Below are 22235 nucleotides of genomic sequence, written 5' to 3' on the forward strand. Positions count from 1 at the left end.
TGACACCTCTGTCCCAAGAGATCCACTGCTCCTCGGAGATCAGATGAACACACTAATTCAGGATAGGTCTTGCAGGGAATAAGGCCTCTTCAGAGTCTTCTGGATGTCTCCAAGTGGCACAGCCAATGCTAAAGTGGTTTTGTAATGAAATACTTTTAAGCAGAAATATCCTACATGCAAGGAAAGCTTAGATAGCTACAGCTTTTGAGGATCTGGTTCAGAGGCACTTGCCCTGTTGAGAGCAGGTGTTATTAATTGTAATATCAGCTGTTATTATTTCAGGCTGTCAGTTCCTCTGACAGAAAGGACAAAGAGACCTCTGGCTAGCCAGGGGATAAGAGCATTTCTTTTGCCTCACAAACTCCGTTTATTTGTGGAGTTCTTGTGGATGCCATATCCTGGTGAATGGCACAAGTGCGAAGTAAGCAAATATAACATGTTTTTCTTTCATCTAGCTGTCGTTATAATATGCCAAATTGGCCCTTTTCCTTGCCTCCCCCACCCCATAAAAGCAGTGGACAGAAGACGAGGGAGACAGAGAAATTCTCCATTTCAAGAATTTGATCTAAAGCGATTTGGTTGCCCATGAATTCCAGAGCATTTGCCACAAAATTAAAAATGGCTTTCAAAAATGTAGGACTCTTGTTAGTCCAGAATTCTGGCTAGTTTTCTACTTCACAATGCAATACTTGCATAACAGTCAGCAAAAGGCGGATAGTGCTTCTTAAGAGAAAAAATATATATATACTGATATATTTTCACAGTTCACCACTCCTGACAACCGTTAGAGGAAGCCAAGGCTTCCCAGAAACATACGTTTTAATGCCAGCAGTTTTCAAAATATTTTTGGCAGCAGCCTGATGGGTTTCCATTCATACAGCAATCAGAAGAAGACGACAAAAGAGACAGTTCTAAGTAGAACTATAGTTGCAAATGGTTCCTCCATTAGGAGATCCACTCTTACAGAGAAAAAAAATCACACCATTAACTTCTTACTCTTAATTTGCATTCAAGGCGAAATAGTAGGCCCTTGAGAAAAAACATCAAGCAGAGAGCAGCAAGAGAAGGAAAATAAAAAGTAGATATGTCCTATCATTTGGAGATAACATTTCATGGACCACCCAAGCAGAAAAATAAAGAGAGAATACAAACAATCTTATTTTTGTTAATATTTTAATGTTACATTTGCAGCATAAATAAAAAGGCACATTATATGTTTGGTAAGAACAGTGGCTAAAAGAACAAGTTGCTAAGTGGCAGGGTTTCGTGTATTTATTCATTTTTAAAGTTTTAAAAATAGAAGAATACAAAGATGAAATGCCACAAAACTCACCCAGGCCTGTGGTAGCCAACACAGGACCACGGGAACCACGGGACAGGTAAAATGCTAGCTTGTGAGGACCTGCTCACAGGAGCACTTCGGTGAATTATTTGTTGGCTTACCAGTCAAGAGGATACATCACTCCATAGTTCACAACCCTCCCTCAGGCCTATTCATTTTTTCAGGCAAAAGAAGGGCTGGAACCTCAGATCTACCTACGTTTCAGGAAGTGACACATCAACAAGGCCACTGCAGAAGGAACGGCAGCCATGGAGGAGAAAAGAGCCGATATATACCTATATAGTTCTATATATATTTATAGATATGCATTTCATTTTATGAAATACTAAATCCTCTTTTGTGGTTAAGCATTCCGGGATCTCTCTCCCCCACCCTCAATTTATTGATCATAAAACAAAAAGCTCTCCATATACTATTTCTACATTTGAAAAGATAGCAAAAACGAGGCAGGCAGCTATTACGGAAAGAAGGCAGGCATCCGAAGGGATCCTGCAGAACAGCCATTTTGCTACAAGAAGGGAAGACTACGGATATGTAGGCAGCTGGGATCCATGGGAGAGAAACCCAGAGGTTGTGGAGATGTGAGAGGAAGCACCCTGGGCAAATCAATGGTGATCAGACATGACATACACATCACTCTGGATGATTTGACAACATGGAAACCAAACAATAGACTTCTGGGGTGTTTACATTTACAAAAGCAAGGTCTATTATACAGGAAGAACGCTTTCTTGGGTAAAGATATATTTTTCTCTCTCAATAGCATGAGGAAAAATTAGGGACCTGGGACAACTGGTTTAATGACCAAGCTGCAAGTAAACACATCTACTCCACTCCTGTCTCCAAAAGATGAAAAGTTACAACTGAATGCATTTGCGATCAGGGTTTCAAATGGGTAGGAGAATCATTAAATATATTTATTACAGTTGTTGCAACTGACATTCAGCTGCCGGGATTTAAGCATTGAATACAGAGTTTAGCACAGGAGAAAGAAAGGAAAATATCTGCTACTGACTCAGATACTACTGCATCGTAACTGTTACTCCATTTCCTGTATATCCCTTGCTAGGATGTGAATATTTGCAAAATTGTAATGATGCAGCCTTTTCAACCAGATTGAAGGAAAGCTATAGTAGAAGTACTTTCGTCAAAGGATTTGAGCTCAGTCACGTCGCTCAACATACAGATTCTGAGAGAATGCTTCAAGTATTGGAAAGTGTCCTGAGCCCATCTATTGCACTGCAGTAGCCCCAACAATGTGCTTACTTGTTGAAAATAGGCCTTCTCTTTCAAATGATTCTCCACACCCTCCAATACTGAGCATAGGATTATACCTTTCCTAAAGCTTCAATACTGGGTCCTTAAAGGGCTTTAGTGCTTGCATGCTAATTCTCCTACAAAAATGCACATTAAAAAAAACCTTTCAACAACGTTCTTTTTATGGGTATTATTATAAAGTAAAAATCATTAGTATGGGGTACCTGGATTTCTCCCCTTGGCTTCCCTAGTCTTAGTACTGTAGACAATCTGGGACCTTAGTCTTATTTCTGCCATAATAATATTTATTTGTTATACCTCATCTTTCTACTTGAGCAAGTTAAGAAGCAATTTCAGTGGAATATCTCCAGCAGATGTAAACATGGAGACAATTTCTAATGGACAGGCAGTTCCTCAGTCAGATCCTAAGCTGCATTAAAGATCAATAGCAATACTTCAAAATGTGCTCTCTAAGTCCCACTGGCAAGCAGTGCAAATCACACAACCCTAGTAACATATGCTCCTTGATTTAGTTACTACCCACAAATCCAGTGACAGTTGAAGATCAAGGATCAGTTCCAAACTGCAGACTTCTTTCAGAGGGTGTGCAATCTTACTCAAAACAGACTGAGTCTTAATTCCAAAGTTCCCTTTGTTACTGATTTAACAGCATCTGTCTATTGTCTGAATAGAATTTCAGCTAGCAGTAATTTCCCACATCCAATTAATCCCTGAATTTAATTGCACTCAAGGGTACTGGTTTCTTCTTGAAGCTGGAAAGATAGGAACAAAAGAATCACACAACACTTCTACTCTAAATCACTGGATGACTTCCTTCACCCACAGCAATTTTAGATAAATGTTGAAGAGCACAGGGGACAAAACAGAACTCTATGGCACACCATAGGCTAATGGCCATAGTATCAAGCTAATTGTTTTCAGCACCACCTTCTGGAACTTGCCCAACAGAAAAGGCTGAAGCCACTGCAAAACAACTACACCAACTAGTTCAGAAGCAATCATGGCAGATGGTCCTGAAAGGCACCACAAGATCCAGACAAATTAGCTGAAACATACCCCAGCGATTATCTAATTTCTTCTAATCTTCCAAAGCACACTCTGTAGCCTATCTTGCCCAAAAGCCAGACTGACATGGTTCTAGAAAAGGAAAGTTATTCTGAGAGTAGGCTTTCTGTACCATTTATCATTTTCCCTCTTATAACTGAAGAATATATTGCAACGCATCGATTGGGGCTTCCATTATAATTACTGTATGGCCAAAGGATTCCTCTTCCATTTGTATAGGTTTTTGTCAATGAGTGTTTTTAAACTGGCAATAAATAAATAAATCAAAACAACTGATTACTTAATTGCAGACTAACTTCAAATAGAACTGTTGGTGAAAACCTCTCTTCTTATCCAATATTGGAATTCTTTATAATTCTGTAATAATAATAATAGAAGATAGAGTATTCTGTGATATGCAACGTCTTGTCTAAATATCGGTTAGGTCACAGATCTGTTAAGGAGCTTCTGTCTGGGGGCCAGTAATGAACATGAATGTTTCTTTTTTTTGTGCTAAACTTGGTTCATATGCTGCTGGGAAAAAGCTGGTGTGCAATACGTTGTTGAAAGGAGGAAGGTCTAGGGCAGAGATCCCTGAACTTGGCAACTTTTTAAGATTTGTGGACTTCAACTCCCAGAATTCTCCAGCCAGATATGCTTAAAGTTGCCAAGTTTGGGGACCCTTGGTCTAGGACAATTGATCATGACCATGCCTGTCTGTGATCAACTGATCAGCCATGGCTCCCTAACCCAACTGTGGGTGTTCATCCCTGGCTGGCCCTCCATGGATACTTAATTGCATGCCTCCCCCAGGGAACCCACCACGGGCGTTCGTCCACAGCTGGCCCTCCCCTGGTGTTAGAGAGAAGAGCTAAGCTCTGGGGGACTTTGGTCAAGAAACGCCACAGAGAGAGAAAGAAGTGGAAATTCTCACTTTGTGCTGGCTTCCAAGGCTAAAGCTCCTCAAAGAATTATGTTTTTCACAATTCCATGGCTGAGTTCATCATCTATTTAAGCCATAGATTAAAAAAAATACATATTCCATATTTATTTTTATATATACTTCCAGGTGGAGAACATACATAATATTTCTTTCTTCTATTTTTCTCAGAAAAATCCATATGAGGTGATGACTGATCCAAAGTCACCCAGTGGGCTTTCATTCCTTAATGGGACTAGAACTCACAGACTCCTAGTTTCTAGCCTGATGCCTTAACCACTAGACCACAGGTAATTTGTTCAGTTTGGTCCATCAGTACTGAGTGAACACTGGCACTGTTGTTCATAAAATTAGTATATTGTGGTTTGTTCATGAAACTATGGCTTAAAGAGATGCATGAATCCAACCAATGACTCGTTTAAAACATGGAGAGTGCAGTCTTGGAAGACATGAAATTTTCTTCCCCTTTAGAATATAACGTGAACGTCATCTAGTGAAGAAAGAACAGCGTTTAAAATCACAATATATTATTTGCAAGAAATAATCCTCTTAAGTACACACACACAAACACCATATAGTGCTGAAAAGAAAATGGTTTTGTAAAGAGATTACAAGTGCCAATCAGTCAGCTGGATATGCCAATAAGCAGAACTTGGAAGGGCTTTGCCCTGTCCTCAAACGTCGGTTAGAATGGCAATCCATTACCTAGTGCAATACCATTTATGCTAGAGCAACTTTAGCAATTTTAAAGATATGTGGACTTCAACTCCCAGCATGCACCCAACTTAAAGTTGCCGAGGTTGTGAGACATTGCTCTAGAGCAGGGGTGTCAAACTCGATTTCACTGATGGCTGCCTCAGGGTTGTGTTTGACCTGGGGGGCGTGGCGTGGCCAGGATGGGCATGGCCAGTTTGACATCACTCATACTGGTGGAGTGACATAAGGGCTCTAGAGCTCCATTTTCAGCTGCAATGGCCTCCTGCCGCCCTCTGCCAGCTTGCACCCTCCCCCCGCTCCGTTTTCACTGGCAGAGGCAATGTGGGCTGGTCCTTTGTTGTTTCTAGTGTGCTCTGTGGGCCAGATCTAAGCACCCCACAGGCTGGATCCGGCCCCCAGACCCTGAGTTTGACACCCCTGCCCTAGAGGAAAGAGATTTTGGCAGAGAGCTGATGGGTGGAGGTGTGGTAAAACGGGAAGGCAGGGCAACAGGACCAGAATCATCTGTGAATTCTACTTTTCAATCATTCCCCACAGAAAATATGTTCAATAAGCTTGTAAAAAAAAAAGTCAGGAAATATACCCTTCACTAAAATAGGATGGCACAGTTAAAAGAATGGAAGACAAAAGCAGACCAGAAGCTGGTGACCATCCCTATCTAGCAATTTGGAACACTGCCACAAATGAGTGAGAATCCAATAAGTAAGCTGACCAGGGAACACAAAACAAGAATCCTCTTTGGTAGACAACAATAAAAACCACAATGGGAAACACACGCACACTTACACAAGCCATGTGTTTACAGCTGTTGGTAATTTTTTTTTTTTTAAAAAAATGCATTTAACACAGAATTATCCTAAGAAAAAAGTACTAGAAAGCATTAACTGTCAACATTTTATACGATGAGTAATTCCTATCCTTGCTGTCTGTTCAAAGATTCCTTGATATGCCAGTACTACAGATGTACTGGAGACAGATCACTTGGGGCAAAATAATTTTCCATCATGAGTTCCAGAATCTCTCTTCTTTTTTATATATGCAACTATTATCATCTCCCTTTCTGTTTGGCATGGATAAGCGAATCTATTACATACAGCTTTTCTATAAGTTGCAAACAAGCAACGGTTACACTCAATAGCAGGCTGCTTGGTGGAACACAAAAGGATTACTGTATACGTCCATAGGTATTCTATGACAGCAGGGATGGTTTCGTGCGCAATCTAGTTCCCACACATGCACAGATGAAGCTTTGCTCACTCGCGCGCTGCTTGCGTAGCCCGGTTCCTAACAGGCAATGGACCGGTACAATCAGGAGAATGTGACATGGGGCGGCTTTTCCAGAAGTAGGGAGAGCATAATGAAGTTGCAATAACAGAAGTCTATTTTTGGCTGCAAGTGTCTCCTACACAAACCCTGATACTTATAAGGAAAGTATGACCGCCATAATGTTCTTTGCACCAAATCCTTATGGATTTTGAGTTACTAGTGGAAGTGCCACTGCCTAGGTCTTGTGTGCTGAAATGCACACTGTTACACTGAAACAGACATAAAGCCTGGCTCAGAAAAATATGAACCATAATGTAACTTTTTGCTTAGCCTAATATGGGAAAGAGTCCCCTACTATGAGTAAAACATAGTTTCTCATAGAGATGGGCACTCTATACCAATAGAACCAGAATGGGATATTGCATTTTCCCAAGGAGCTGGGACACGCTGCAATATTTCTCTAAGCAGCAACTAGTGGTATCATATAACTATTAGAGACATTTACCAGAATAAAGCGTGTTTTTTTTACTATTATTACTGTAAAATTCAAAAGGAAACAACAAAAAAGGTAAGATAAATATCTGAGCCTATCCAATAAAAGGCTGTTTCCTGATTCTGTTCTACAAAACCTTCATATCTCTTTAGAGTGATAAATGAAACTATTCAGAGGAAAAGGCCACATACACAAGAATGGATCCAATAATTATGAACTACTGTAGTTCCATGAAATCAGAAGAACATATGAAAAATCACTTGCCACAAAGAGAAAAAGGAAAGATTATGAAAGCTGTTTGCAATTTGCTGGAGATGGGGGCGGGGAGTGTTTAAAACAAATCTACTCATGATTTGATAGATCCTTGATATGGGTCTTTCCAGCCCAAGCATTGCCATTTGTGAAAACTGCTATACAAGAAAGCTTATAGAATCAACTTCCTCATGAAGCTTATTAAATGCTGACGTTTAATTACCAAGAGACAGGTTCACATGTTCTGGGAAGTTCTGGGAAAAGTTCTGTACTTATAGAAGATTATGGTACACCTTCCTCTCATGGAAGAAACTTTTTGCACATAAAATAGTAGCACTGCAGTAGCACAGATGGCTGTACTAAACTCTCTCTCTCTCTCTCTCTCTCTCTCGTGTGTGTGTGTGTGTGTGTGTGTGTGTGTATGTATGTATGTATGTATGTGTGTATGTATAATTATGTATGGTTTCCCAGATTGCTTTCTTTGCTACAAGGCACAAGGCACAAAATTTTGTTAAAGGGTTCAGTAACAGACATGTGGCCCCTGGTTAATTGGCAGATTGGAAGGGTACACACTTAGAATAGTAATTTCTTATAAATATGGGATTGAGCCCAGAATGCACTTCCTTGGTACAATCAGAAAATAAGCTGAAATAAAATGAGACTCATTGCTCTAGAATATGTAGATCAGCCTTAGCATACCATGCACAGCTAATATTTTCTCCAAGCTAGAAGAGTACTTGACAGGATCACACCTTACCCTGCTCTCAATCTCAAGAATTCTTTGCTTACTTGAAAGAAAATATTTTTAGACAACAACTTGGCCATCATCTGAAGTTGACTAGAGAGATCCTTGCTACAAACCCAATTGCTGATGTTATGAGTTTTAATATGTTTATTAAAGCTTTCTGACAACCAATGTGTCAGCTACATATAGAGGACTGATCACAGTCTGACCAATGCTTCACATAACTCAGTGGCCTTATAAGAACCACCTCTTACTGTGATTCCATGCAGCAGAAGTTATTTATACAGCCCGAATTTTGTAACTCCGGAACTATTCTAACCAGGCAGGTATTGAATAGCAGGAACTAAAGCAACATGCAGAATGTGGCTTCATTTTTAATAATCGTTAGGAGCACAGAATCGTACTAAGGGAACTGTTACAATCCACATGCAAGTACATGGAAAAGGGGACAGCAAAGCAGAGTTTAATTTTAAAATGCTATAAGAAAAATTATTTCCTTCAAATACTTTAAAAAATAATAATGATAAAATAATTTCAATTCTGTTCACAGGCTCTATTTGTACTAGGCTGGGCAATTTTTGGTTGAGGATACAGCAGAGTCCAATAGACAAGGTGGATATGGTTTCTAATTTTATTGAGGCCCTCCCCTCAAACATTTCTCCATCTCTAACAGCATGATACTTTAATCTATTTCTTCATTTATTAAATTTATCTGCCACCCATTTTGTCACGCAGAGACTCTGGCTGGCTGATTGGCTTAATCTAACAGAAGAGTGGAATTTATCCAGTTTTAGCAGGAGTTCCCAGGGGTACATAAGAATGTCCCCTTGGCCTGTACTGTGTGTGCTTTTGTTTGCTACACTCCCTTCTTATTCCGAAGTACTGGAGCACTGAGGCAGGGAGCTCCTGGAACAGGGCTGCAGTCATGTTCTTTTAGGGTAGGCTAATGGAATGAGACGCTTTTTATGAAAGCTCTTTTATATTATACTCCTTGATTTTGAACCACAGTATGTCCCCCATAAGAAGCAGCTTGCGCATTCTACCAGACCCATCAAATCAGGTCCTTTCCACAAGCCCTCTTACCTGTGCCTGGAGTGTTAAGGTCACTTCTTCTTACTGTCTCAGAGCCTGAGCACAACTCTCACATTGACTGAAGATTCAACATTTGTCTACTCTGCAACAGAATTAAGTGAACCAGGCTGAGTGACAATGACCGAACAGCAAGCAGCACAGATCACGAACTAAGGCAGAGGGAAGGCCACCCCAACGTCACATGATCTTTAATAATGATCATCCTTCCTCAGCTTGGCATATTCAAATGTGATGGATCACAACTCCCATCATTCCAGCCAAGATAGCCAAGGGTCCTTGGTGCTCTCTGCAAGAAAACAGTCTAGTTCAAGGAGCATCAAGGACTCCTTGTTTCAACCCTGAGCTACAAATATTCTCCTTTGTCCGTTACAGTCTTGATCCCATCCAGCCCTTCCAGAGAGTGCCAAGTTGAGGGAGTATGCTTTACGTCCCTGCCTAAAAGTAACTAAAGCAGCCTCACGTCCAATTAGGAGAGAGATTATAGCATATTAAAGACCAACTGATTTTCATATAGAAAGTTCCAGGCAAAATTGCCAATTGCTCTAAAACAAGGTTCCCATCTAAGAGAAAGATTTGGGGTTTTTATCTCACAGCCCCAAATAAAGAAAGACCTTCTTTAAGTTTGAGGATTATTCTTAAGCCACAGCTCTGAATTATTAGGGTTTACTGAGTCATGCTCTGTGTCTCAACTATACAACTCTTGGAGGGAACTATATATTCATTGAGAAAGAACAATGCTGGGCCATACCTATCTTTTGGTGTCATTTTGAACTATGGAAGGAAATCCACCCAAAATTTAACCTCCCTTTGGCAAGTCTCTACCTATCACTCACTTGCAAATGTTGATACATTCATACTTCCTTTCCAGGTTTCTTACCATTCCCACAATGCTACCAAGGATAGTGTTGAATTAGGTTGGCCAATAGTGCAACTGACAGCTTCATTTGTTCTTTCTCATAGCAAAACACTAGTTGTCAATGAGAATCTAGGTCCCAGATAGTAAATTCAATGCTATTGTGAGCCCTTACTTTTCAATGGAAAATATGAGAAACCAAAATTCTACAGTCCTTTCTCTAGACCTGCATTGCATTCATTCAACAACAAGCAGAATTCTGAAGTGTTCTTTTTTAAACGAAAGAATGCAGCAGTTATGTTTCTAAAGGTACAAAAAAGTAACATAAATTAAAAAAAAAAGAAAACTAAAATACCTTATCATCTGTCCCACTTGCCAGCAAGCTCATTTCTTGTCCTATTAACCTGAGAAGATCCTGGCTACACCTGCTGTGCACTGTTATTGGAGCTGTCACTAAGGAAACAGATACCCTGTTGGGACAAGTTATACTTCAAAGCCCTTGCCAACTTGCATTTTTAGCATATCAAGGGAACAAGGAAAAGGTGGGGGGAGGGGGAAGAAGACAAGTGACAGGACGTCTGAAATGCTTGTTAAAAGGAAGTCTGCAGAAATTCAAAACACATTTTGCTTCTTTTAAACAAAGGGGAAAGGAAAAGGAACCCAGGAGAAATTAAAATTAAGCATCGCTTTCTCACAGAAGAACAGAACAAGAAGCAACAGCATCATATTCAGACAAGGAAACAGTTGGAGAGCAAGTGACATTAAGGTCCTGAGAAGCTGGATTGATCGTGATGAAAGCAACACCAATAACAGAAAACCTGCATTAAGTTTAGCATGCCACATATACAATTACACATACATACATAGACATGTGCATTTGTGTGTGTATTATATGTGTGCTTTCTATTGGGTGGAAACTGAGGAATAATAATTTTTTTTGTATAGACTGGCAGCACAGTACACAGCCCCTTTGAGGACAATGTTTTATTTAAACAAGACACATAATTAGGAAGACAAAATAGTGGAAGAGTTGGCAAGTTGCATAGCTACACTCTAACTACCACTCTGCACCTTTTCCTCTGATTGTGATTCAAGCTAAACATTGGCCAACTAGCAAGAGGTCAAGGTCAGTCCAAGATGCACATGCACACACTTTGACAAGAAGCAGAAGAAAAAGGGAGAGATTACTTCCAATTCTTCTTTTTTGTTTTCAATCTACCCTATGATAGCAATGTGCAAGAAACTTGGTATTTATTTTGGAAGAGACAGATGGAAAAAGACAATAGGTGACATCATCTGAAGGAGAAATAGAATGGAAAACCTTTGACCAAAAAAAAAAAAAAAAATAGTAAGAGGGGAAGCAATTTGGAATGTTTGTTCCCATCCTCTTTGTCTTTGAAATAGTCCATGATTTAAGGCCACAATCTTGAAAAGCTCACTGGTTAAACGTATCAGCTTAGCTTTTGAAATGAACATGGCTTATAAGAGTATTGAATCTTTAGCATTTGCAAACAGAAATACTTTTTCCTGTTTCTTTGCCATTGAGTTAACTCCTATGTTGTCTCCAAACAACTTTGTTTAGCTACATCCTGTAGCTTAGCACTGTGTAACTTTGAACCTGCTACTGTAATGCTTATGATTCTGCAACTACTAAAAGTCCAGATATCTTAAAGTTGACAAGGTTGAGAAACACTGGTATGAATTATTCTATTTTTTCCCCTAGACACAGTAAAGCAGGGCTATCAAACTCCCGGTCTGCAGGCCGGATGCGTCATGTGTTGGCCACGCCCATGCCCGGTTTAACAAAGGGAGAAAAAGTCCCGATATATCACGTGACACTGCCGTGACGACATGAGTTTGACACCCCTGAAGTAAGAGGTGCCCTTGTGAATGTTCTTCCTTCTCGTTATTGAAATACGCCTTAGCTCCCCCCACCCCCTGGTAACCTAAAAATCAAAGAATTCCCATTGTGTTTTGAAGGCTTCCTCTTGAACTACAAAAATGAAAGTTTGTATCAGATAACAACATGACCAAAAAAATGTATCCCTGATAATATGCATAGTACAAATTATGTGATCTACAATGCATACAACAGGCCTGCCATTTTCTCTTCCAGAACAGCAAAATCACCCGTCAGTTGCAGCAGCTAAGAGTGAAGGTTTCTTACTCTCTTCACAAAACAATTTGAACAGTTCAAACCGACCAAATTATGGAGCTTACCACCTTCAGAGCCACGAGCTGGTATCCTGTGTGAAAGTGTAGAATGGAAGGTCAGGTACCATGTTGATGGATAGGCTACAAAAACAGTCAGGATGCTAAAGTTTTCCACAAAAATGGCCAGCACCAGCAAAACATCACAGCACCTCCCAAGAACTGCTTTCTCTTGCTATAGTAGCCAAGACAAAGAAGCACCATGAATAACCAAACTTAGGGAGGCTTAGTGTTAGCACAATGTATACCTGGACTTTAACCATTTAAGATCACACTGTATAAGGCTATCCAAATGGTTGATTCTAGACAGGGTGAGAAATGGTCTCTAAAGTGTGGCAAAATGACTTTTTCCAAAGCCACCCTCTGGAAAGACGATGGCCCTATGATAGATGTTTGAGGCCAGGACCTATGTGAGATATACTTTGTTAGAAGCTCCATAGCTGCCCTTCACTCATTTTTAAGAAATCAAAATAATAATGAACAAAATGAACAAAACAAAAACTGTATCCACCCCATTTTGAACAAGGGGCTTAGTTATGATCAGTCTCTCTGGCTGCAGTTCATTGGTTAGTTCTATGCCATGCAACTGGCGACATCATCTGCCAGCAGACTGGGAGTGCGGCGCCATAATGACATGTGACTGCATGGGCATGTTTAGTTCTGTCCTTTGGTTGGCCATCTGAGTGAGGACTGAAGTGGCAACGGCTTCAGCTGCAGAGCGGACGTTCAGCCCATTGGGGGATGCAGTCACCGAACTGTGCTGGATGACAGGAGCTGGAGAACCGGTGGGCTCAGAACTCTCTTTGGGGCTTTCTGATTTTTCAAGAAAAGGGAAAAAGAAAATGGTATTAATGATTGGGCTTGGCTTTACAGACTTCTACAGAACATGCTTCGGCAACTATTATTCTGCTAGTTCTCACCAGTTACATTTTCTCAAATGAGTTGCTCTTTTTGGCCACAATATTCTCTGTACAAAAATTCAGCTTTAATACAGACTTAACAAGCCTGAAAATACAACTCATTCTGATGCTAATCAAAAGTATTTGTATAATCTTGTGTTGGATACACTGAAACCATGATCATAGACTTTCGTTTTACATAGCATATTATGTGAATCCAGCCACCTGTATTTGATAAACCATAGTTTATTGTTGTCAGGAGTCAGCCAATTCTGGTTTCTTCAATTAAAAAACAAATCAGCCACACATCTCAATAATAAAACTGCTTTGGAGTGAATGTGCATAAGAGAAGAATTTGACTGGCATTATTTAGGTGCCAAATGAATTTTTTTTCCCTACAGCTACGCCTTATAATGTGAACTTTAAGAATTGAAGAGGAAAAGGGAAGAAAATACAGTTTTACAGCACTGAAAAAAATGCAGCCTTTGGGGGGAAATAGGTTTTGTTTTATAGCTGCAAATGTAGTAGAATCTTTTTCAACTGAGTGTTCTTGAGATAATATGGACTAAACCATCCATCATCCAACGGAAGAACTGGCCATAATAACTGGGGTATTCTATCCCCAACAGTTCTGGAATAGCTTAGGTCAGAGTTGGTGTTCTTGTAATATTCACAACTCTTCAACTATAGAATGCTTTCTAAATTTTGACTGATTCCAAAATGCTGTTTCATAAAATGCTGAAATTCTAAAATCTATATCTGACCTCGATAAAAGAGAATGCTTGTAACTCAGGGTTGAAATTGAGATCCTTGGTGTTCTCTGAGCTTGGTTGCTTTTTTGCAGATGTTTCATTACCCAAACTAGGTGACATCATCAGTTGTTGTTTTTTGCTCTGCTTGAACATTTATCAGATTCTGCTTACCAAGATAACCTTGTGTTTTCTTCTGTAATGCAGTGACAGGGCAGTCCTTGTGAGCCAACAATAGTTGTTTGAGTTGCGCAACTTCATTCCTTAATAATGTAACTTCATTCTATGAGAAAGGAAACATTTAGTCTCATTACGTTGGTTCAATATCCAATCTTGAATCTTGTTAAGTGTTAATTTGAAACAGTGAGAGAACAATCAGAGGTACAACATAAATATGAAGGAATTTACGGATGATGGGTTTCAGCCAGCACTTTTTACTCATTACTTAGCCTAGGGAATGCTTCATTCGTCATGCCCCTCTTTTTAGCATTAAAATTGTTATGATCCTATGACTCAATCCTATGCCTAAATGGTGTCTTTTGCTATTGGGATATTTTTGAAAAGGCCAATTTGGAAACCTGGTAGTGAAGAAAGGAGATTCTAATCTAAGAAACCTTGAAATAAAACATGTTTTAATTCTGAAAATCTTTTGAAGTAAGTCAGGCTAAATGGAATGCACGTGCGCACTTGTACACAAGCACACACACTTAGGCAGTATCTTTTCCACCAATGAAATATAAAGTGGAAACTGCAGGGCTGATGCAAAGTACCTGGAAGGGTTTTACAAAAAAAGATGCTGAAAAATCACAAAGGCAAAACAAGTCCACCTTCCAGGTTTACCTTTCTTAGCATACTAGCTTCATGGAATTCATGGAGCTATTTTTGGTTTCTAGCAGACAGAGGCTGCTTATGGGGAATGCAGGTAGCAGCCTGTTTTAATACTGGAGTTGGAGCTGATGAACCATGTCGTGGTAGGCTTGCTTAGTTGCATTCTTTGTGTAAGTCTCTCAAAAATGGTGGGAGCACCATGCAAGGGCACATATGGAAATAACTCAAGTGTATTAACATTCTTTTTATTACCCCTGAAAGGGAGATTACACTGAAATTCAGTTTCTCCCTCTAAGACAGAACTATCCCTGTTGGCTTAGGCCCAAGAACCAGAAGGCTCAATTCTTTTTCCTCAAAGGCAGGAAATTTCTATTAAGCTTCAGAATAAGTTAAGCAACAGGGTAGTAAAAAGCAAACCAAAAAAATTCATAGCAGCGCAAATAGCTTGGCTCACAATCTAGCACCCGCAATATATCAAATCAGGCCAAGGTTCCACAGCAGACAAGAGAAGAAACGAAGCTTCCAATGTTAAGAGACAGATGGAAAGCATGAAAAGGTTCTCTTTATGCATTTAGACCACATAAAAGTTAACAAGTCTTTCTTACTTATAAGAATAATAGCAGAAAGCTTCACGTTAGGATATTTTGAAATGATAACAATATATTAATAATAATGTATGATTTATAGGTGATGGGAACAAAGAAAAAGAAGAGGAGGACTATGAATTATCCTTGTCAAAGGGTGAGTAAACAGACCTGCCGCAGTAAGATTGGAACTGAGTTATAAGATTTTCTGAAAAAGTCTACACCGACGAGTAACAAGAAATAAAAATGACGGAGGCCCTAATGTCTGTTCCACAAAATGTCCATTCCCACAAGGACCTATAATTTAAATAAGGGATCTATAGTCTCAGAAAGTGTGTGTTAGTAGAATGCATTATTTCACAGAGACCTCAAATCTCCCCCGACCCCCCACCCCCGGCAAGGAAAGCTCCTCCAGATGGTAGACAGCCAAGACCAAGAATACCTGCTGAATGTCAGGATCTTCAAAGATAAGCAATGAAGGTCTCAGAGTATAAAAATCACCTCCACGCTACATTCAGGTCCCATAATTTCAGATTGTATCGGCTAGGAACAAATTTATGAACTATAGATTTCACATAAGTACCCTAGAGGATGATGGCCTTGAAAATAAAGCAAGGATAGATGTGATATTAGGGGTACATTTATCATACTTTAGGCATGCTGGCAAGCCTACTTACACTGAGTTGGATGTTCTGTGTGGTGAGCTCTTCTGCTTTCTTTTCCAAGGACGACACCCAGAGCTTGCGCTTCTGGCGGCAGCGGGAGGCAGCAGCACGGTTTCGCTCCAAGAAACGCTGCCTGCGTTCATCTGGATCTTCATCTGCTGTGCGTCTCCGTCGGCCACCTGTACTTGGTGTGGGTTGAGCTGGGGAAACCTGAGGACGAAGGACAGATAGATGGGCAGGCTTTTCATACAGAAGATGGGGCAGGCTGTTCAAACAAAAAGAAGAGGAACCTGTGGCTTTCCGGTGTTATTAAACTACACCTCCCTGCATTTCTTGCCACTGCTCATGCTGGCTAGAACTGCTGAAAGTTGCAGTTCAGCCATTATCTGAAGAGGTCCACCTTCTATTAAGAACTCAGCAGTCATAATATACTTATACGGAGCAAAGAACATGTCCAATCAATTTTCGGGGTTATTAGCACTGCCATAATGCTCTCAAATGCTACTTTACTGTTTAATGTTTGCCTTTTTATTCTTGATTGCTTTTATTATATTTTGCATGGTATTTTTCTGTAAACTGTTCTGATATTTTCTCTGAGAATAAAAAGTAATAACTACAATCTTTTAATGAACAAACAATAAATAACACTTTCTTCTGATTTGTCTGGTTCCCAATGGTCTATTTGTAAAGTAGATGTACAAGAAGCACAAATGTCAATTGCTGTGCATTTATCTGCAAGCAACTTGGAATATTCGGTCATTATTTGATTTTGCATCCTTTCATCAATTTAATTTTTTTTTAAAAAAACTTCTCTTTTCCCTTGTGTCTGTTCAAGCATCTATATTATTTTTGCAATGAGATGCTTGTGTGGTAGAAGCAACGCTGTAATAGTGACTGAAAATTCCTTTTTATTTTTCAGCAGCCAAATGGAAATAACTGCCAAAAGCAAAAACAAATTTGCAGGTTCCCACCTTAACTCAGCCTCCCCAAATGGGCCCTATAATTAGACAGACAGTTTCCACTTCTCTATACTCGCTGTTAGTCAGGCAACATATGGACAGTAAACTTCTGGAAGCTCCAACTGACAGAGCAGGTGGTAATTGTGATGGAAGGCTGGCATTTGGTAAGCTGGCAGGACCAAATGGAGTGCATTTAAACTCAAGTAATTAAGACAGGAAGAGAGACGGGGAGAGAAGATTTGCAAACATTGCTTCTCCGTTTCTGACTCTGTCCCCATTGCTGTTGTATCTCAGTGATAAAACATCTGGTATCAATGCTGACAGAAGCAATGGATGCTCACCCTAGTCTAATCACCTGCTCAGGGAATTAGAAACTGAGTGCCTAAACCTGCTCAGGGAATTAGAAACTGAGTGCCTAAACCTGGCACATCCTGCAACTAGAAAGCTGAAATTTGGCAACAAGGAAAAACAATATGCTGAATTTTCAAGCTTATTTTCATTTGCAACATTTAAAGTTTGTTCTAAAGCACGGTAGTTTTTTCAGAAACTGCAAAAAGGAGAGTTGGTTCTCTAAGGAAATGGGGAAAGACTACAGAAAGATGTACAGGAACATAAGGGAAGAGAGAAATCCACAATTAAGTAGCATTTATTTCCGGATAACTAAAAGACTGCTGGAAGCTGATGACGGTTTTCCTTCCCTTCTCCAGAAATGACTATATTATTGCATAAGAGAGTTCATTATCATCAGGTCATTCTTGTTTTAATAATGGTTCAAAATCTTACATTCATATTTGATCCTAAAAAATACGAATAAAAAGTGTGCATTCCATAGCATATTATGCCATGCCACCCATCATACTCTCTCTAATACCATAGTTAGCCGAAGCCCCTATTTAGAAGTTCCCCATTCCCCTTTTACTCACAAGGACCAGTACATTTTTCTTTTAAATAAAAATCTGGCTCCAATAGTAGCTGTTGGGTTTTAATTAAATTTCATACAGTCTAGCAAGTGCCTTTACAAATTTCCACGGCAGCTTTCCTAAATTTGGGCTCTTTCTTTTGGCAGATGCGCCTGCCAGCTGAGGAAGGACGAGATGTATTGTAGTCTCACTTCTGTTTCCTGAATCTTTACTTAACCCAATTTGGCACTTAACCAACCTGCGGCTGGGCTGGAGAAGGTGCATCAGGGTGCTGGATAAGTATCTGACCCTGTTCAGGATGGGAAGTCACCATTGTGCTCGCTGATCCCACCATCATGCTGCTGCCGTTTAGTGAGGAAGTAACTCCTTGCGTCAGACTGGCTTTTAACCTCTGCATGGGATGAAGACAAAACAAACACTAGGAGAAGCCCGACTTTCTGCTTGTTGAGATGGCACAGTGGCTAAAACATAGTATTGCAGAATTCAATCCTGACTGGCTCAAGGTTGATTCAGCCTTCCATCTTTCTGAGGTGGGTAAAGTGAGGACCCAGATTGTTGGGGGCAATATGCTAACTCTATAAACTGCTTAGAGAGGGCTGTAAAGCACTGTGAAGTTGTATATAAGTCTAAGTACTATTGCTATTGTTGATGTTTTTAACACATATTTGGAGTTTGCTAAAAAGAGGCAGTCTGTTGAAGACAAGGGGCAGTAAACCTGACATGCTGTTAACTAGAGGTTCACATTTATGTTCCTAGAAGAAAAATAAAAACTTGGATTAATGGATGTAAAAACTTCCCACATGACTGGGAATTCTTTTTGCTAAGGAAATCTGAAAAATCTCAGACAAAGGAGATGGCGTTGGATTTCCGGAAGCAGAGAGAGGAACCTGCCCTACTTTATATCAGGGGGGGGGGGGCTGTGTGGAGAGGGTTTCCTCTTTCAAATTCCTGGGAGTGCACTTCAGCCAAGACCTCACCTGGAAAAATATCATGTTCCAGGTGGTTCGAAAGGCTTAACAGAGATTCCATTTCCTTAGGGTCTTGCGGAAAAATCAGGTGGAACAATGATTGATGACTTCCTCCTACCGGTCTACGATAGAAAGTGTCCTCATATATTATGTCACGGTATGGTGCGCTGGCTTAACAGCCAAGGACAGGAAGGCCCTACAGAGGGTTCCCCCTAACCCCACTGGATGAAATCGTCAGGTCCTGCTGTCTCAGCAGAATGAGGAAAATCCTGAGGGACGATTCACACCCTGGACAGCATTTCTTTATTCTCCTACCATCGGGCAGGAGATATAGGAGCACAGCCAAGCCGGACAAATAGGCTGATTTAATATGACAGACTTACAGTGCAAGTGTAACGGGCAATATGTCTATACCGATGGTGTGTGTGTGTGTGTGTGTGAGTATGTATACTTGGGTTTGGGGATTTTCTGTTATTAATGAGATGTAGTCTGTGTTTTGTGAGATGTATTCTGTGTTTTGTGTGGCCTGCACCAATGGAGGGTCATTCAATATTATTGTACCCATGTTGTGCATTGACAATAAAGGTTTGAACTTTGAACTTTTTGTGGAGAAGCTCTAATTAATATGGAATGTTTAAACAGGAATTCTTCCTTTCCCATACAATTAAGAAATAAGTCATCATAAAATGTTCAGACAGCTGAATTTTTCTAGTAAAACACTGGGTTTTTTATTACATTTTACTTCATTTTCCTTCCAAGGAATGCGTGTGTTAGACTCAAAATAACTTGGTCATATGTAAGACAGTTAAAAGAGATTATAAAACTATCACGAGGATATGCCTGTAAGATAAAATAAAATATTATGTTGGTGTAAAGGCTGTCTAGCCTGAAAAAGTACAGGAACTGTTTTTCTTACATTTGTGCGATATTTGCTCAGATGAAAGTTAATATCTACTCTTAATATGCTGTATTTGGACATGTCTACACTTTTGTGGCTGTAGTCTTTGTAACCCCAAGCCAGAATTCAAAGAACTCTGCATCAGTTTTATATGCTAAAAAGGATTTTACAAGTGGTTTTGGCTGAATACCTCCTCTTCTACTGCCATATATCAGCCTCCGTGGATGGGAATTTTGGGGTTTGCAATTCCAACATATTTGGAAAGCTCCAAGTTGGGAAGACTGTCATACACTAAGTTGCTTTTGAATCGGAGAAGAATTTCAAAAACAAATTTATTGTATTTGGCATGGGAATACAACTCAAAAGAAAAAAAAAAAACCCACTGTGAGCTTTAGCAGTTTTGGAACTAGTACTTCATCTGTAAATTGTGCAAGCGGTGATGGCAAAGGGGACTAAGCCAGATTTCTGAAAAATGATACAACAATCTAATACATTTTTACAAGATGAAGTTTCTTTACAGCGGTGTTTTCTCAATCTTGGGCCCTTTTAAGTTGTGTGGACTTCAACTCCCAGAATAATATCCCAGCCAGCCATGCCTTCAAGACCAGAATGATAGAAAAAATGTTTTTGAAATCTACAATGCATCTTGATGCATACATCTCTCTCATTTGATTCTTTAAAAGGTGCCATTTTGTGAACAGCAAAGTAGAATCAGGAGCTCACCATTTTAGCTTCAGAGTGTCCTGGAAGGCCTGATGGTGAAATTGAGCCACTGCTGATAACCGGGGGACCAGGAATACCAGGAATGTTTGGCACCATAGGCATCGGCCTTGCCAGCTATATATTGGAGGAGGAGGAGGAGGAGGAAGAAGAAGCATCTTAGGTTTTCTTTTTTTTACTTAGAACACACCCAAAAGGAAAAAAAAATGCCTCACAAAAATCTCACCATTGGTGTTCACATAAAACCCACAAATTTTCAACCACTTAACCAGACTGAACAGAAGAAGAAACAGGAGGCAGGAAAATTGCTGGCCAGTTCACTTTCTCTGAACCATTCCATTTGGCTACAACAGCCAAATACTCTCTCTTTTTAAAAAAAATAATTGTCCCAAATATCCTTGTTTGCTTTTAGGTATCCGTGTGCAACTTCTCAACAGTCGCCTAAAAACTGTAGCATAACAATTTGTATCTTGAAATTGGGGGTTGCTGGCAATCTGCCAATCACAAGGAAGATTCTGGTTCCAGGTAACTAGGCCCACATAATTTTTTTTAGAACAAAGGCACTTGGAGATCAATCATGATTAAACATTTGGTCTTGAATAAGAGGGGGCGGAACACATCACTGAGCAATATTCAAGGCTATTGTCGTCTTTCAGATAACTTTTTCAGGTTGTGGAAGGGACAAAAATAAATCACAAACAAAGTGCAGAAGCCAGAAATTTTTAGAGGAAAGGCAGACTCAGAATTATGTTTTTATCATAAGGAGGAAAACTTCTGACCAATTTGTTATCCCCTGTAAGGTTCTTTGCAATTTTACCCTCATTTTATGATATTGTTCACTTTCACAGCAATTGGAGAGGGAGGATGCTATGTAAGCTAAGTAGAATTCATGCAGTATTATTGATACACCTGGAGAAAAGGCAGTCATTTGAAAACCTCCCCACTAGGTACACAGAGAGATGTCTTCTGCTGTCCTAACAAATTAGTCTTTCCAATTTATTGGAGTCGACCTATTTCCATTGTGGCAGAAACTTTCTAAACACTTAAGAGTCAATGAAAATTTACCGCACAAAGAAGCAGACACTTGATTTGAATGCAATATCAGAAATAATACAAGATGCACCAGAAGGTGCTCATGTTTGTCAAATCCATATGCAGAAATAAAAGCTAAATAACCATTTCATGCCCCGAAGAGGCCAGGGAGGGAGTTTTTCCTGGCTTGGAAAAGCCGACATGTTCTCTGCAAGCTTGAATGGTTTCAAGCACAAAGCTAGCTAATCAGAAAGCCTGCCATTCCCAGCCCCAGAACCAACAGGGCCGGCCATCTGTTCATACAAGGATTCAGCCTGAGCCTTCCTGACCAATGACTTGGTTGGCAGGCACTGCTACCCTCACAGGCAGTGGCTCTCACCACCCCTATGTCCTCTACTCCAACACAGGCTTATCTCATGCAGAGAAGTAAAGGGAGATGTCAATTTTTGCAAATTAAAGTGCCCCATATGCTCTGCAAAGGGAAAAAGCTGTCCCTTCCTTTATCAAAATCAGCCATGCTGGAAACTTTCATTACCGATATGACAGAAGGCATCTGAACGGGTGGGCCAGGAAGGACCGGCATAGTCTGTCCATTCACAAGGTGCATGACAAGTGGTACAGAACTGGTAGGAGACCTGGAAAAGATTTCAAGCAAAAAGAAAACGCGTCAAACAAACTTCAGTCCAATTGGCAGGCAAGTGAACTCTCTCTCCAGCAAACCCTGGCTGCACATGATTCTCTTTGATTCATGGGTCCCATCTAAATTCTCCATGGTGCTCT

The 22235-nt window shown here is 40.0% G+C and overlaps 1 protein-coding gene across 2 annotated transcripts in view; it reads right to left on the reverse strand.

Annotated features, from left to right (window-relative positions):
* Positions 1–1156: 1156 nt before the first annotated feature.
* ATF7 (activating transcription factor 7) overlaps positions 1157–22235 on the reverse strand; it is a 123193-nt gene continuing 102114 nt past the window's right edge. For both annotated transcript variants that reach the window (XM_026677280.2, XM_087956406.1), the window contains exons 7-12: positions 21991–22090; positions 20427–20540; positions 18076–18228; positions 15971–16168; positions 14056–14164; positions 1157–13046 (exon numbers count right to left, since the gene is read on the reverse strand). In XM_026677280.2, coding sequence (XP_026533065.2) covers positions 12829–13046; positions 14056–14164; positions 15971–16168; positions 18076–18228; positions 20427–20540; positions 21991–22090 — 892 coding nt within the window. In that variant the 3' untranslated portion in view covers positions 1157–12828. The remainder of the gene's footprint in view (positions 13047–14055; positions 14165–15970; positions 16169–18075; positions 18229–20426; positions 20541–21990; positions 22091–22235) is intronic.

The sequence above is a fragment of the Notechis scutatus genome, chromosome 2, assembly GCF_049901735.1.
Source record: "Notechis scutatus isolate UNSWTSFEM ecotype Mainland chromosome 2, rNotScu1.2, whole genome shotgun sequence".
NCBI classification, from domain to species: Eukaryota; Metazoa; Chordata; class Lepidosauria; order Squamata; family Elapidae; genus Notechis; species Notechis scutatus.